Below are 15,005 nucleotides of genomic sequence, written 5' to 3' on the forward strand. Positions count from 1 at the left end.
GAATCAAATACCGACAGGAAATACTTTCTTTCAATAGAAAATATAATTCCTACAGGATTCTCAATATTTCCTGTAGGAAAATTATTTCTCTAATGGGAATTATTATTTTCCTACAGGGTACTAATTCTTAATTAAAGTTAAATATCTCTTCTGTAAGGCATACTAAAACAAAAGTGGTTATATACTCTCTAGACAATTGTCCATCATTTGGTATGAATGAATATTTACGAAACTGCATCTGAAGCAGATGCAAAATGCCACCTTGGCACTAGCATTATTATCCGCAACAGTGTTATTATTTCAATGTATATGTAAATACTTGCCAAGTGAACGAGCTATCATCAGATATGTGTACTAATATTCAAGTATTTTTATACTCTATTTGTCATAGCAGCATAATTGTCTTCTTGGTTTGAATTAGTAATTATAAATTGTCAAATGGAATACAAATTTAGGAAGCAGTCGAAAATATTTGACTGTCAGATGACATACGACGAATTGATTGGGGTTTTTTTTCAAGTGAAATCTAATAGAAAAGAAAAAATCTTTAAAATTGCATGAAGATCGACGAAAGTTTTCTTTTAAAAAATTGCAGTTGAAAAGAGGTTCTGGGTGAAAAAGTACCAGGAAGGAAAAATAAACAAACCACCTAGAAACGAAAAACCTTTTAATCGCTATTTAAATGCATAATTGTGATATCTGATTTCGTTTATAGCCGCTCTTTTATCCCCGACACAGAATTTTTTTTTATCAAACTTTTGTTATTCTATTACGTCACAAAGATTCCCTTTTCTATTAGAATAGTTCTACTGCAAAGTTTGAATTTTAACCTTCAAACATTAAATTGTGTTTAAAACCTCGAAATCTCAGAAAGTATGATAATGAACCATTAGTTACTTATGTACGCAACGTAATTTATCTTTCAAAAATCAAACACAACACATTTAGATTGTCTTGTTTTGGAATTTGTTTTCTTGCTTTTAAATTAACTATTCATAATGTATCCATACTTAAAACAGACGGTCCTGGTTGTATTTTAGTATAAAAAATGTTTTGTTTTCGATCAATTATTTAGAACATGTAAATGAATAAGCGTTTTTGTTCCGATTTAATTTTCAAACCTAAATAGGAATATTTGATGATATGTTGTGTAAATTAAAATGACTCAATGCAAAAAATAAATATATATCATTTTTTAAAGGATTTTCCAAAAGACTAAACATAATCAGTTATGCATGGAACTAACCAAACATGTGGGCCTCCTCAATAGATATTTAAATGTCTTCGCAAAACGATGGCCTCATTTCATGGGAACATTTAGACAACATGGTAAGAGGGAAGTTTCCTAAGTAGAAATCACAATCTTCTATTTCTTTTATTTGAAAGATGGATAAAGGGGATCGGGAAGGGAAGGGGGAGGGGGTAAGACCGTGTTCACTAATGTATTTTTAAGTGAAATAGGATGTTTACATATCTTTAAAAAAGGATTAGTTTAATACACTTCAAGTCATTTTATAAAATCAAGACACAATTTGTTTTTTTATATATATTTAAATTACCTTTTTTGTTCATAAAAATAGAAAAATCCCAAGAGTGTTGATAATATGATTCAAGCAATTTTTTTCAAGGTCGTCAAATGTTATTGTAATCACCTATTTCAAGGACTTTTACAGAATCAATCACGTTCCAACATTTCTAATCTGGCCACAAAAGAGGCAGTGTCCTAGTACTTTAAAATTCTTTAAGAATCTATGACCTAATATTTTTCTTTTTTCCCCTGAATTGTTTTCACTTACGTTTAGATCGTTTTACTTTGTATGCTTAATATTATCGGTACCAGTGTTATATTGATGGATTTCAACGGACTGAAAAGTCGCCAAGTCACTCTCGGAAAGCTGACTTATGAATGTAATTTCTGGGGGAAATTCCATTCTGGAGTCATTTTCCCGGTGTGTTATAAGATTAAAGCTATTTTCTTTGAAGATGGGGTCTTCATTTCGACTCCTAAAGACTGACACCAATTAGGTAGGACGATGTTCAATCCTATAGTTTGATACAGCTGCTTGAAAAATAGAATGGATTTTTTGATGTCATATAAATTTACGAGAAATAGACGAAGGCGTTAATCTTTGGTTTGCAGCTAAAATTCTAAAATTGTTAAGACAAGGGGAAGACTTTAATGGTGCATTTCAAAAGGAATGAACCTGATTTTTGTTACACCATTTAAATATCCCAATTCAACTCTATTTAGAAAGATTTTTTATTGTGACTCGGACATTATTTTTGAATATAAACCAGGAAGTTAATAATAAAGTAAGTCAATTTAAAAAATACTACAGCTTTCATTATGAGAATCTGACGTGTATGAAGACTTTGACTAAGTTCATTCAATGTATTTATCGCATATGGAATAATATACTTCCTGTACACCGTGCTTAAAGCAAAGACGTAAGCATAAATCGTAATGCTGTTGTGTCTGTTTAATTGTAAGCAAACAAATTACAACTTTACGAATATAAAAAATTGAAAGTTTTACATTCAAAACTCAACAATACGAATTTAATTCACTAAATAAAAAATAAAGCGTCTTCTCACGATTTCGTCTGCTTGGGATCAACGATCAACATCAACACGGAGAGGCTGGCTATTCCAATTCCAGAAATAAATCATAACGAACATATAGGCACATACACTTTCACTGCTGTTCAAATTTCGTAACGATGAGTTTTAAATTAACACACGTACATGATCGGTCGTCAGAATAAGCATCGTAAAGGTAAGCTATGAGTAGTGCACCAACCCAAGCGGCAGATGATCAGTACCTCCATGACTTTCTAGTTACCACAAAAAATTTACAAAAGTCGCACATACATACTATTATTTGTCGACATATCCAACTTTTTTCGTCCACGTCTCCTTGCATGGCTATGCCCAGGTGCATTCCAGCGATCAAACTCGCATTAAAACCAGTTTTAACGAATCTTGCTGCACAGTGAATAACATCACACGCAATCGCATGTATTTCCCTTTCGTTTTCAATTCAGTCGATTTAGATTTTGAACTATCTACTTGTGTTTAATCCATTAAAGTCAGCTCAATAGCTCTGCATCAGCTGCAGGCGCATCCATTTTGAATATTGTTGCTGTTATTGTTTTGTATTCAATTTTTGTTCATGGAACTTCACATTTTATAATTTAAAAATGTTTTATTAAATGACAAGAAACGAAATTTGCCCCTAATGCTCTACGCGCTTTGATGAAGTTTTTCGGTTAGTTTTTCCTTTGATCCGTCGATCAATAGAAAAATAATTAAATTCATTTGTTAAATCTTAAAAGATAAATTTTACGTATTTGAATTAAAACATCTCAAAGGTTAACAATCACTGCGTTCATCTTAAAACGTGCAATGCTCTATTCAATGTGCATTATAAAATGAGTATATCATTCTTATAAGGTGGAATGGAACACCAATATTTTATTTTATAGATCGTTAGTATCATTTCTAAAACGCGATTTCGTTGTTCAAAGAAGGACAAATACCGTTCTTTTAATAGGATTTTTTAGATTTTTTTTGATAAAGTGGAAAATCTGTTTTGACAGCAAGTAACATACTCTAGAATTTGAAATTTAGATTGAATAAATTTTGACATTAGTATTTGATAAAACATGTCCATTTGAGTCAATAACACGTTTTACGTTTTAAATGAAAAAAATATTTATGAAAAAACCCATCTGTCGTTCGTTTTATTTCAAACTTATAAATAATTTTTTTTAAAATGAGACGTGTCTTATTTAGAAGCAATATAAGACAATCAAATTTGATGCCAAACCTAAGTTTATATCTGAATGTATCAAGAGTCTGTAATTTATAGAGAAAAATATGAGAATCATATATATTTCTACCATATTTCATCATTATTCCAAATGAATTATCTTTTTTTTCTTTTCAGCCACGATCTGATGAAAGAAGAGAATGGAGTTATAGGGTAATTTTATAAGATTCAGTTTATTTAATATAATGTCATATCAGATCGCTTAAAGTACATTTCATCCATTTAAATCATAGTTTTTAAACGATCACACTCACCAATGGCAAAATACTTTTTCTGTGTATGTTATAAATAAATACTCTAGTTCCAGTCAGGTGGGCAAAGGAAGTGAATTCGATCATGATCTCAGTTTGAAGTAATAGAAGAATTTTTACAAAATCCAGTATGTGTAAGGAAATATATGCGACAAAAAATTTACGCAATGTATGTGGAGGCGATTTGTAACATTTTGAATTGTTAACGCTTGTCATTTTCTATACATTTTTATTGTTGCTGAAAAAATCTTACTATTCACTCTCTCTTTTTAAAATAAATAAATGGGTAAAACTATCAATTAGTTAATTCTATGTTACATGTTGTAGACTATTTACATGAACAACATGTCTGAAAAAGTTTTAATTAATTTAAGAGAAAGTATTGTTGTGACTTGAAGATATTTCATATAACAGTGTGCTTCTATTTTACCACTAATAGAATCAGCAGCACATTCAAGACACGCAACGAAGAGTCTCTGGGAATTCTGCAGGTTCTGACGGGTCGAACAATTCGGTAATTATATTCCATTACATCAATGGTCACGGCCAATTTCAATAACACGCTTAGCGCAAGACCGTGCCATTGTACATATTTTGTTGTTTGTATACATTTTCTTGTAAATCACATACTTCCATGTGATAAGTTGCTCGTTAAATTAGTTAATACTGTTTTTTTAATATAAAAAACAAAACGCGTGTTAATATTCAAATAATCGACATGCATCTAAAATCATTTTATTCATGATAAATTTTAACTTAGATTCACTATTCACATACAACTTTTTATGCAAATTGAAATCAAGCTCCATCAAAGCTGTAAATTTTATTACCAGTGGGGTTGGGGTTTTGGCTGTAGGGCGAGACCAAATGGTAATATATTGTTAATGCATATATTTTCTTCTTTACTTCTACTGAAACTGAATTGAAACTTATTGCATATTCAGAGAGAACATAAAACAGAATTGTAAATTCCAGACCCCAGGGTAGGGATCGTAAATAAGTGAAATTGTCATAAACATGTCGGAGTAGAGGACAGTCATTGTAATATTTACTTTAAAAATGATGAATAAAGCAGTACACATGATTTTTTCTTCATAAATATATATCTATAATTTACTTCTTTACTGCTGTAATTTAATTGTACAATTCGATTTAGTCCCCTCTTCTTTATTTTTATCAATTGTATAATAGTTGAATTTATATTCATTTTAAATTTTGAATTAACTTTTAAAACTTATTTTCCTTGCGATAGGGTTCATCGTACAGCAGTTTTCAGGGTGTTCAAGAACCTGAAATAGATTATGAAGACGATACTAACGAGAATGAGGTAATGCTTAAAGAGTGCTTGATACTTTGATGTATTGTTGTCACATCATTGATAAACAAGCAAGAGAAAAAAATACGATAACTCACCCCAATTTTAAAATAATAGTAAAATTATCGTAAAAGATATAAGCCAATTTTATTGTTTTGATAAAGTACCTGTTCTTGTTTTTTTAAGGCACCTGGAATTCCACAATCCGCAGACTGGTACATTCCCCGAGGATATCGCTTTGTAGGTTAACTCTTCTATTAAAAGCATCTTTTTGCAATAAAAAAACCTGGAATGTCCTTTTAATAAATTTAAATTCAATTCAGCAAATACTGACCACATATTCATATGCACAATTATTTATCATAGAACCACAGAACCTTTCGAGAACAACCGGTAAGTATTATCAAGGTTACATTTTATAAAACCTTTAAAGCAAAATTAGAGTAAATCTTAAAAATATTATAACTATAAATACACATTAAAATGCCAATAAAACTCATTACAACACAAGTCTATACTGCGATTAGAAATTTACGATGGGTAATGTAAAATTAATGTACATTTAACATAATCTTTCAGCTGTTAGTAGATATCAAAACTAATTTTAGATACCACCATTATCGCCCTTAGATCAACAACAGCCAAATGTTAGAGGGACCGATGGAGTCATAGTAAGTATTCAGATTTTAAACGGAGTCCATGTACCATTTTATAATGTGTTAGTTTACAATTGTTCCTAAGTTAAATAAGCACACTTTATTGTAGTAAAAAAGTAATTGTTTGAAATTATTACTGCTAGTATGATATTCATTAAATTATACAGTTAAAAAATTGCAATATTTTTGGATTGAATTGCTATATTAAAATACTTACCTGCAAAATATTCACCGAAAGTAAAAAAACAATGATTAATATGAAGCACAATTTTATTTAACGGCATTACGAAGATTTGTTTATTTACCAGAAGCTTATAAAATGTAGCATTTTTTACATGCTATATGAAGTGTTATTATATTGAGATGTAAAGAAATATAAATGTTTCCCTTGATTTGCAGTTACAGTACGATAGAGGAGGACAGTGTGCCTTCTATGACAATGCATGGGTAGGAATTACCACATTTATGTTGCTCCTCGAGAGTTTTAAGTTAAAAATCCTACATAGTTTTGTAATAATTACACCCCAACTTTCCCTTTTTCATATCAACCAAAAAAAAATGAAAATAGTAAAGCTGTAAAAATATTAAAAACTTGACTTGCAATAATTTCATTAAAGGCAATATTATAAAAGCTTATAATTAAATCCTTTGAATATCAACAGAATGTACCTGGAATAAGAGGTTTTCGTTCATCCAACATATCCGGGGGCTCCGACAGCACAAATCCATCGGTAATTTAGCTTATGATAACTCTCTAAGATATATCTTATCAGACTTGACTTTTATATCTTTGTAAGAAAATATTAAAATTTATGTACTATAAAGAGAGTCATATCATCTTTAATTTTTTTTATTAGATCATATCTTAAAAAATAAATGAAATTGTCTGCCGTCTGCTGTTGGTTTTAGAAAATAATGATCTGTAAAATATGAATACAAGGCCATAAAAAGTTATGTTAATGAGTATATCTTTTTCTGAAGAATACTATCATAAATGTTTTATTTTTCTGATAGTTTGTTCACTACAGTGATACAATGTAAAGTATTGTGGTGCGAGCAAGCAATCACAAAAAGAGTAGATTTCATTTTTTCTTCAAAATGTGTCCAAAAACAAATAATTTGACCCAAGAAATGAAATATTCAACATAATTTTCTATTGAGTATTAAAGTGTTTTATGAGTACAAATATGAAAATAGAAGTCTGTAGGCTACATTATATTTAAACGTATCAGTATCGATGCTTTCTAATGTTATAAAATTCACAAAAAATGTATGTTTAGTCTTTTGGCTCCTAAGTTTATTATAATGGCAGATCGTTTTTTTTTAGATAAAGTATATTAATGAAAAATATTGATTTATGTATTTCCTCGATTTAGAGTTTTATCCTTCTGATACATTATTTATCTGCATTATCATTTTTTTACCTTAGAGTTATGAACAAGTCCAGAGTGCACAAAGTTCACCCAGATACACAGAGGTATGTATTTTTTCAAATATTCTATACAGTTTCTAATAATTGAAACTCATACACAAATAATCATGCTTTATAATAAACATTAACATGTTAAATGAGCAATTTCCAACCTGATTACTTCACCGACACCTTCAGCGATTGATCTTTACGGTATTTCTTTTGTGTGTTTCCCTACAATGGTCTTCTAATGACATTCTCACTTACACTGAGCCAAAGGTTTAAGTGTTTATCCAATATTATAAATTTATCGTATGCAGTAAACACATACGTCCATCTTGGCCTTGGGTGATTAATTTCCACCAAACTTAAGTGGTTAAGAACGATGTAGCAATCTTGACCTCTAGTTGCGACCTGAGACCGTGACCTTTGCTTGATTTTAATTCCAATTGCCAAACATTAAAACAATATGAAGGCCAATATGAACAGTAGATTTAAAATGAGTAAAGTCTATCGCGAGAACAATTCAGACACAGGCATTTGAAGGGCTCTGGTTTTTCCCCAATAGTCATTCCGTACTTTTTAAATGAAATTTTTTAAAGACTATTATTAAAACCAAGATCAGTCGCAAAAATGTTGCAATAAGTGTGAAGCACGTGCTAAAAATTACAAAATTCAAGTACTGAGGTTTCGTCACAGCTATCTGATTTCAATCCTTGTTGTTTTATTTTCTCTGTGTAATTGTTGAGACGTCATATCGTTACAAAAAGTAAAAAATTGAGTAACGTTTTATTTTTATTTTTCTTTTTTTATAAAACTGTAACGTCTATCGAAGTGAACATTGAGAAGTTTTGTTAAATGTTTGTTGCGTCTGAACCTGTATTAAATTACCGAGATTTCTATTTTAAAATTCAGAAGTTTTTTTTTTTTAGCAAAAAATTAAATTAATTGCACTCAAAGCATGGCTATGTATTAAGTGGTTTTTGTTTTATTTGAGAGAGTATGCAGATTATTTGTTGTAATCTTTTATATATTTTGCAACCAATATTAAAATTATCTAAGTTATGTTATTGAACAATTCAGTTTGTAGAGAGAAATATACGTGGTAAATGAAAAGATTTTCCTATTTTTATGCATATGCACAGGTTATACTATTCGATTGTGAATTGTGCATTATCTGACATATTTTCCCAGCTTAAAAGTACGCTAATATGCTAATCGCAACCATTCATAAAGTTTATTTTGGTCATATTACTAAATCTTTTTGTTCTTGTAATAAATTTGTACATATAAATTTAATGCTAAAAATATATTAAGGATTACGTTTACTCAGGGGCAGAAAAAAATCCACTAATAGGAAGGAAAAACTACTTATTATTCATTGTAGCCTCACAATTGTGGTGCCATTTTTCACTTTCAAATAACTAGGTCAATGACCTACTTTTTCTACTAGTGACCTCGAAATGTTTTTTGAAAAAAATTGTCAAAATTTGTCAAAATTGTCCACCATTTTCAAGGTTTTCTTTATTTTTTAATCATTAAAATTTAGTCCGAATTTCCTCTATCAATTTCCAATATTGTACCCATTTATGATCGAGTTTTACAAAAAACTGACTAATAGGAGCTCCAAACTATTGATTGCCTTAAACTGTTTTTATTGTCTGCATTATGTTGTCATTAAAATTATATAAGGTCGATGATCAAAATTTCGAGATAGTTTATCTTGAATCGATTTTTATGTATTTTAAAGATTTTTCCAATCGCGTGACAGCCAGTGATATAAATTTATAGACAAGCAAATACAACCATAAAATATGTAAAATGATATGAAAAAACATATAAAATCTTTTGCAGTTACACTGCAATAGAAACTTTTTAAGAGAAAATAAGAAATTGAAAAAATTAGTCCGAATTTCCTCTGTTTCAATTTTAATCTACCTTTGTCGAAGCACATCTTCCTCAAATAAACAAATCATGGATATCAGTATCGATATTTGTTAATAACTTTGTTATTTTGGTTTTTTTAAAACAACTTTAAATTTGGACTTCAGTTATTGAACCTTGTAAATATATTTTTTAAAATCTCAAACCCTGAGTAAACGTAATCTTCTACTTTTACAATTCGTCGAAACTACAACAAGCAATTCTCTTAAAAAAGCAAGTTCAACGAATGACGTTGCAAAGATTAATTTCGTCGCATTCTAATTTTCCTTGCATTGTTTGTACTATTTAAAGTATGAAATCGATATTTTAAGGTTAAATAACACATCGTCACAAAATGGCTCACCTCTCATCGAAACGACATTTCATTTTATTAAAATGATTTTATCGAAAGCAACATGTAACTTACTTCATAGCCGAGTGGATAACGTGTCGGACTTTTGATCCGTACATCCCGAGTTCGAATCCCGCAGGGACATTTGCTATTACTTATTGTATTGAATTTTTTAGATATTAATTTTTTTTATCCCCAAACTGCAAATTTTTCGCTTATTTGACATTTGTACAGTTTGTTTATTAACATATCTTTTACTGTTAATTTGAGTGATTTTTTCCAGGTGTGTTATTCCACCTTAATATTGTAAATTCCACCTTAATATTGTAGATATTGTTTAAGATGTTTTAAGCGTTGTACAAAACTTAGTTATGCTAATCGGAACTTATTTTTCTATAGCGTTAATTAATTATTTATCATATATAAGTGAAAAAGAAATCCGGAATTTTAACCAGAATGAATTTGAATTTTGTAATTAACAAGACCTAAGCATTCACTTATCACATAGTTAAGTACCGGGTTAATTTTTTTTTATTGAAGCAATGTTAACAATGTTAAAAAGTTCAATAAGGTACATACATCAACTTAGTAAGATACGTGATCAAATATAACGAAGCCCTATTCTAGATCAAAGTTACTTTGAAACGAGATCTCTGCGTTGCGTTGAACTTCAACGTGAATTGGATATGTTGTTCTCGATGCATAGGAAAATGTTCAAACCATAAATATTTGCTTTGGTTTCAGCCAACACCTTCACCCCACCCAGTGCCAGAATATCCTGCCTCTCAACGTGATTTCAATCATAGAGCTACAGAAAGCGATCAGTCCATCCAAAAAGTAATTCTTGTCTCTTAAAAAATTAAAGTAAAACACTTACACATAATTTTCGTCGTTTTTTTAAAGAAGTACAGGTTGAATGTTGTAAACGTTCTTTTTCTTTTAAAGCATAAAGGTTGTTCCTTAAAAAAAATTTGCAAGTACATCGTCTGGACCGCTATTTTTCTTGGTATTTCTATTGGAGTTGCGCTTTCCACTTTTAATAATGTAAACACCAGTGATTTGGAGAGACAGATGTTAAAGGGTGAGGAAAAGTTTATTTTTAAATTAGTTAAGAAAAAATATTACATTTTACAATAAATAACCAGTTTTCTGAACGTTCTTTTGATGTGATACGGAAACTTACTGTGAAATCAAATTAGACCTAAACAATTTTTGTGGAATTTTTTTCGTCAAATTTTTTAGAGTTCGTTGGGATCTTAATTCTTGAATTTGCTAATGTGTTCATTGAAAAAGACTGCATTTTATTACTTGTTGATGGTGTTAATTTGTGGTAAGGAGATGCCCACGAAATCCACATTGATCAACTTCGAATATGAATGAGAACACGATTATATTTTCACCTTAAACGTGAGAGTTTATCATTCAACCTGTTCAACAATTCAAAACTCAAAATAATTTCCTTTAAACTTATGATGCTGCGTTAATTGCAAGCGATCTGAAATTTAAGCAATAAAATCAATATTTCTAATAATGACAAAACAAATTCTTTTTAAACAAAGATGTATTCTTGTGGGTTTGAGTTAAATTTTCATGGCATAATTTCATATACAAGTAACTATTGATTCGATTTAATGCTTTGTTGCAACAAAACTGAATTTTCAAGCCTTGCAATATCATTCCTGGCGCCGAGATCTTATTTCTTAGTAATTTGAATTTTTATTTCAAATTTGATTAAAAAACTTAAAAATCATTTAAGGTTAACATCTGTGCAGTAATAGTTTTCATTTCTTATGCACCATTTAAGCATGGAATGCTTATTTTTGGATGTCGTCCGTCCTATAACACATGAAGTGGTGCAGACAAATTGAATACCACGCTTGACATGATTGTTATAGGACCGACGACATCCAAAAATAAACATCCAATGCTAATATTTCTTTTTATACTGATGTTTATTTGTATGGAATATATGTGTATCGTCTCTGTAAAACCATTATATACGCTTTAAGTCAAGGGTATGAACCATATGAACAGCAGTATACGCTCTAAATATCGGGGAAGGGTGGGCGGGCTTTTGAATTGAAATTTTTTAGAATTTGTGAGAGCTAAATTTTTTCGACCTTACCATGCAAAGGAAATTTCTAGAAAGAAAGATGCGGATAATTTTCCTTAAGAAACCAACTTGTATGAATTTACTATTCCCGGATAAAGTGAATGTACCATATTTTGCCGGAATTAAATATAAAAATATGCGACAACTTGATATAAACTCGCATATCTTAGAGATAACTCATATATGCGGTATTATCTGCATAAAAAACCCAAATAATTTGATATTGTTGTTCAGTTTAAACATTTTTTTCTCTAGGTAATGATGAAATTAACAAGACACTCGCCCGCTCATTGAAGATGGTTGATCAGTCATTAAAAGACGCAATAGTGTCTGTAAGAAATGGCTCACAAACAGTTAGTAATGATTCAAGTTCTAATAGTAAAAAAACTGAAGTGCAAATACGCGAAATGAAAACAATGTTGTTGACGCTATTTGAAGAACTTAACAGAAACATCACATCTTATTGGATGAGCCATGTAAATAGAGGTTAGTTTAGTTTATTATAATATTACATCTACATCGTTAAGAGAGAGAGAGAGAGAGAGAGAGAGAGAGAGAGAGAGAGACGTTCATCGTTCGGTTGCCTAAGTTATAAAGTTATAAATGAAACTTATCAATATGGCATTTGTATTGCAGGTGATGGATCTGGATTAGGATCTGGGTCTGATTCAGGAGGACAGTGCTACAACAGTACAACTAAGGGCTGTGTAGATCAGTGCTATAACATTTGTGATGGGGACTACCAGTCATGTGCAACGTGTAATGGTTATGTTACGTGCGCAAATCGTATATTATATCCAAGAGACTGTCCAAATAGGTTTCTTGTTTGGGACGATCATACTAAAACATGTGAAAGTGTAAGCAATACTTGTCCATAGAAATAAACATAATTTAACTTGTATACATGTATTTAAATAATGAAAAAATTAGAGGAACATTTAATTTAGTGGCTTGGGTCGGTTTTATAAAGGAAAAATATTCTCAGCAACGTCTGTTACAGTATCTTAATGCTGTTAACATTTCATAGATATCTCTTTTGGCATCTATTACGTTTTAGTTTAATCACGGCTTTTAGTACCGCTGATTGGAAACAAAGAATTGTGCACGATTCGACTGTAGTCCGCTTTTTCACTTTCCAGATAATTCAATGACCCAAGCAAGTGTTGCATGCTGTGCAATAATTATTTTACATTATTACAGTGACAATCAAAATCAATGTGATACTCAGTCGGTTTAAGTATTTGTTTAAATACTGTAAGGAAATGACGTTAAGTAATGTGTGTGTATGTGTTTGTATGTGTTTGCACCTATTGAATGTACAATGTAAAGCTATAAATACTACATTTAACACTTTTTTACAGAAAAACAGCATTGGGAATTAGATGCATGACAGCAAGTTTGTTTGCAAAATTGGTAAAAAATAATTATTTTGACATTGACAAAAAATTAATTCATAAAATGTTTATCAAAGATAAAATGTTAACAATATTAATTAACATATAGACTACCATTTTCATACTTAATTAGAGACTATATAAATTACAACCCCTCGACTGTGGTGTTGTTTCTTTTTCGATCGGAATGCGTTAGCTTAATATGCCAAGCAAAATTTTGCGTCGACTGCTTGTTTTCATACTGAAAAGGCATAGAACCTTACGCGATCAGTTTATAATATTTTTAAATGGATAGAAGTTCTAAATAACCTTGCATGTACTCATATCCAATTTCAATTGTTATAACGTTTCTCAACGAATATTTCAACACAGTTTCTCAATCTTTATACAAATGGGTAATCAGAAAATTCAATTATTTAAGAAAATATGTACACGATTGCATGTACATCTTCATATTTTTCACTTATTCAGTTTATTAAATCTAATTTTAAAGTAAGTTGAGGTTAATTGTTAATCGGTTATAATGTTGTTATTGTTGCTCATTGTTTGTGAAGGAGTTTTGTCTCTTGATTTTGATCATAAGAAAATATATCAGTTTTAATCATTATACATGTATGTAATGTGTGTAATGAGGCAAACAAAACAAAATATTTAGTACTTGATCCTTCATTTTATATGTACTGTTCCATTCATCTGTCTTTTTGTACGTGTCTATTCAGCTCATCATGATTCATAGCTATTCTAGTTATGACAATTGTGCTCACATTATTGTGTATACTTATAGTTTTTTCGTTTTCAGGTGCATACATTTAAAATGTATTGTTTAAGTTATTGTGATGTATGTTTATGATTGTTATTATCTTACATCAGATGTAAGTAAAAGTAAAATTAGTAAAAAGTAAAACAATGCTGCTACCGTTGTCACTGCGTTTGTACTGTTGTCAAATTGATAACCTAAGTAAAAATGCAACTTTAAATTCAACAAATCTAAAATAAAATTTATTCAAATTCAGTTAAATAGATATTTGTAAACTCTGGCACAGTAGTTTAAATGTCCTAATTTACATATGGAAATGATTATTTGTTTTCTTTGTTTGCTTATATTATTTATCTCACATATCTTGAAGTTCTTGTTTAAACTTCTATAATTGTAAAGCAATTATTAATGTTTTAATCTGTTTGCATTTGATCTAGGAAATATTTGTATTATTCATTTAAACCTTTTATGATAAATCGGGTATTTTGGTGTGTTTCTTTAAACGATATGTTATACCAATATTAATGACGTAATTTGTATTTAGAGAACAAGATATATGTAAATTCGAATTTGATTCAGCATAAGATAAACAACCCAGATTAAAGTAGATTAAAACGGACGTTGAATTTGAAATTTGATGCAGTGTGTATGAAATGTTAAATATCTGTTTTTGACTCAAATTCTTATTGTTTTTATCAAATAATATATACCTGGGCTTTTCATGAACCCTTCTGCATTCCATTATTCGGCTTGGACCTTTCTTTTACTTTATCAAAATTTTCTTTTATATTTGTCAACAAAATATGATTAGGCCGACGAAGTTTAATCCTCAAAATAAAATATTTTGATAGTAATATCCAATCATCGTTAGAAAATGTAGGTAACTGGGTTAACCAGAAAGGTTCTTGTCTATTCATTATTCTTTGTAATTCTCTGAAATAGTGCGTAAGCAGGGGAATTCCCGTTTAAAACCAGGAACTTCAGAAAATGCATTTCATTTT

The 15,005-nt window shown here is 30.0% G+C and overlaps 1 protein-coding gene across 1 annotated transcript; it reads left to right on the forward strand.

Moving 5' to 3' along the window:
- The first annotated feature begins 1,227 nt into the window (after positions 1-1,227).
- LOC105342326 (uncharacterized) lies at positions 1,228-14,678 on the forward strand. The gene is made up of 14 exons (XM_066085607.1): positions 1,228-1,329; positions 3,950-3,985; positions 4,523-4,597; positions 5,336-5,410; positions 5,585-5,638; positions 5,765-5,791; positions 6,007-6,069; positions 6,454-6,501; positions 6,717-6,785; positions 7,484-7,531; positions 10,485-10,577; positions 10,686-10,821; positions 12,109-12,339; positions 12,490-14,678. Exons 1-14 carry the CDS (start codon positions 1,279-1,281, stop codon positions 12,729-12,731), a joined length of 1,248 nt encoding a protein of 415 aa, XP_065941679.1. The 5' UTR covers positions 1,228-1,278; the 3' UTR covers positions 12,732-14,678.
- The last annotated feature ends 327 nt before the right edge of the window (positions 14,679-15,005 follow it).

The sequence above is a fragment of the Magallana gigas genome, chromosome 5 (genome assembly GCF_963853765.1).
Source record: "Magallana gigas chromosome 5, xbMagGiga1.1, whole genome shotgun sequence".
Taxonomy (NCBI): Eukaryota; Metazoa; Mollusca; class Bivalvia; order Ostreida; family Ostreidae; genus Magallana; species Magallana gigas.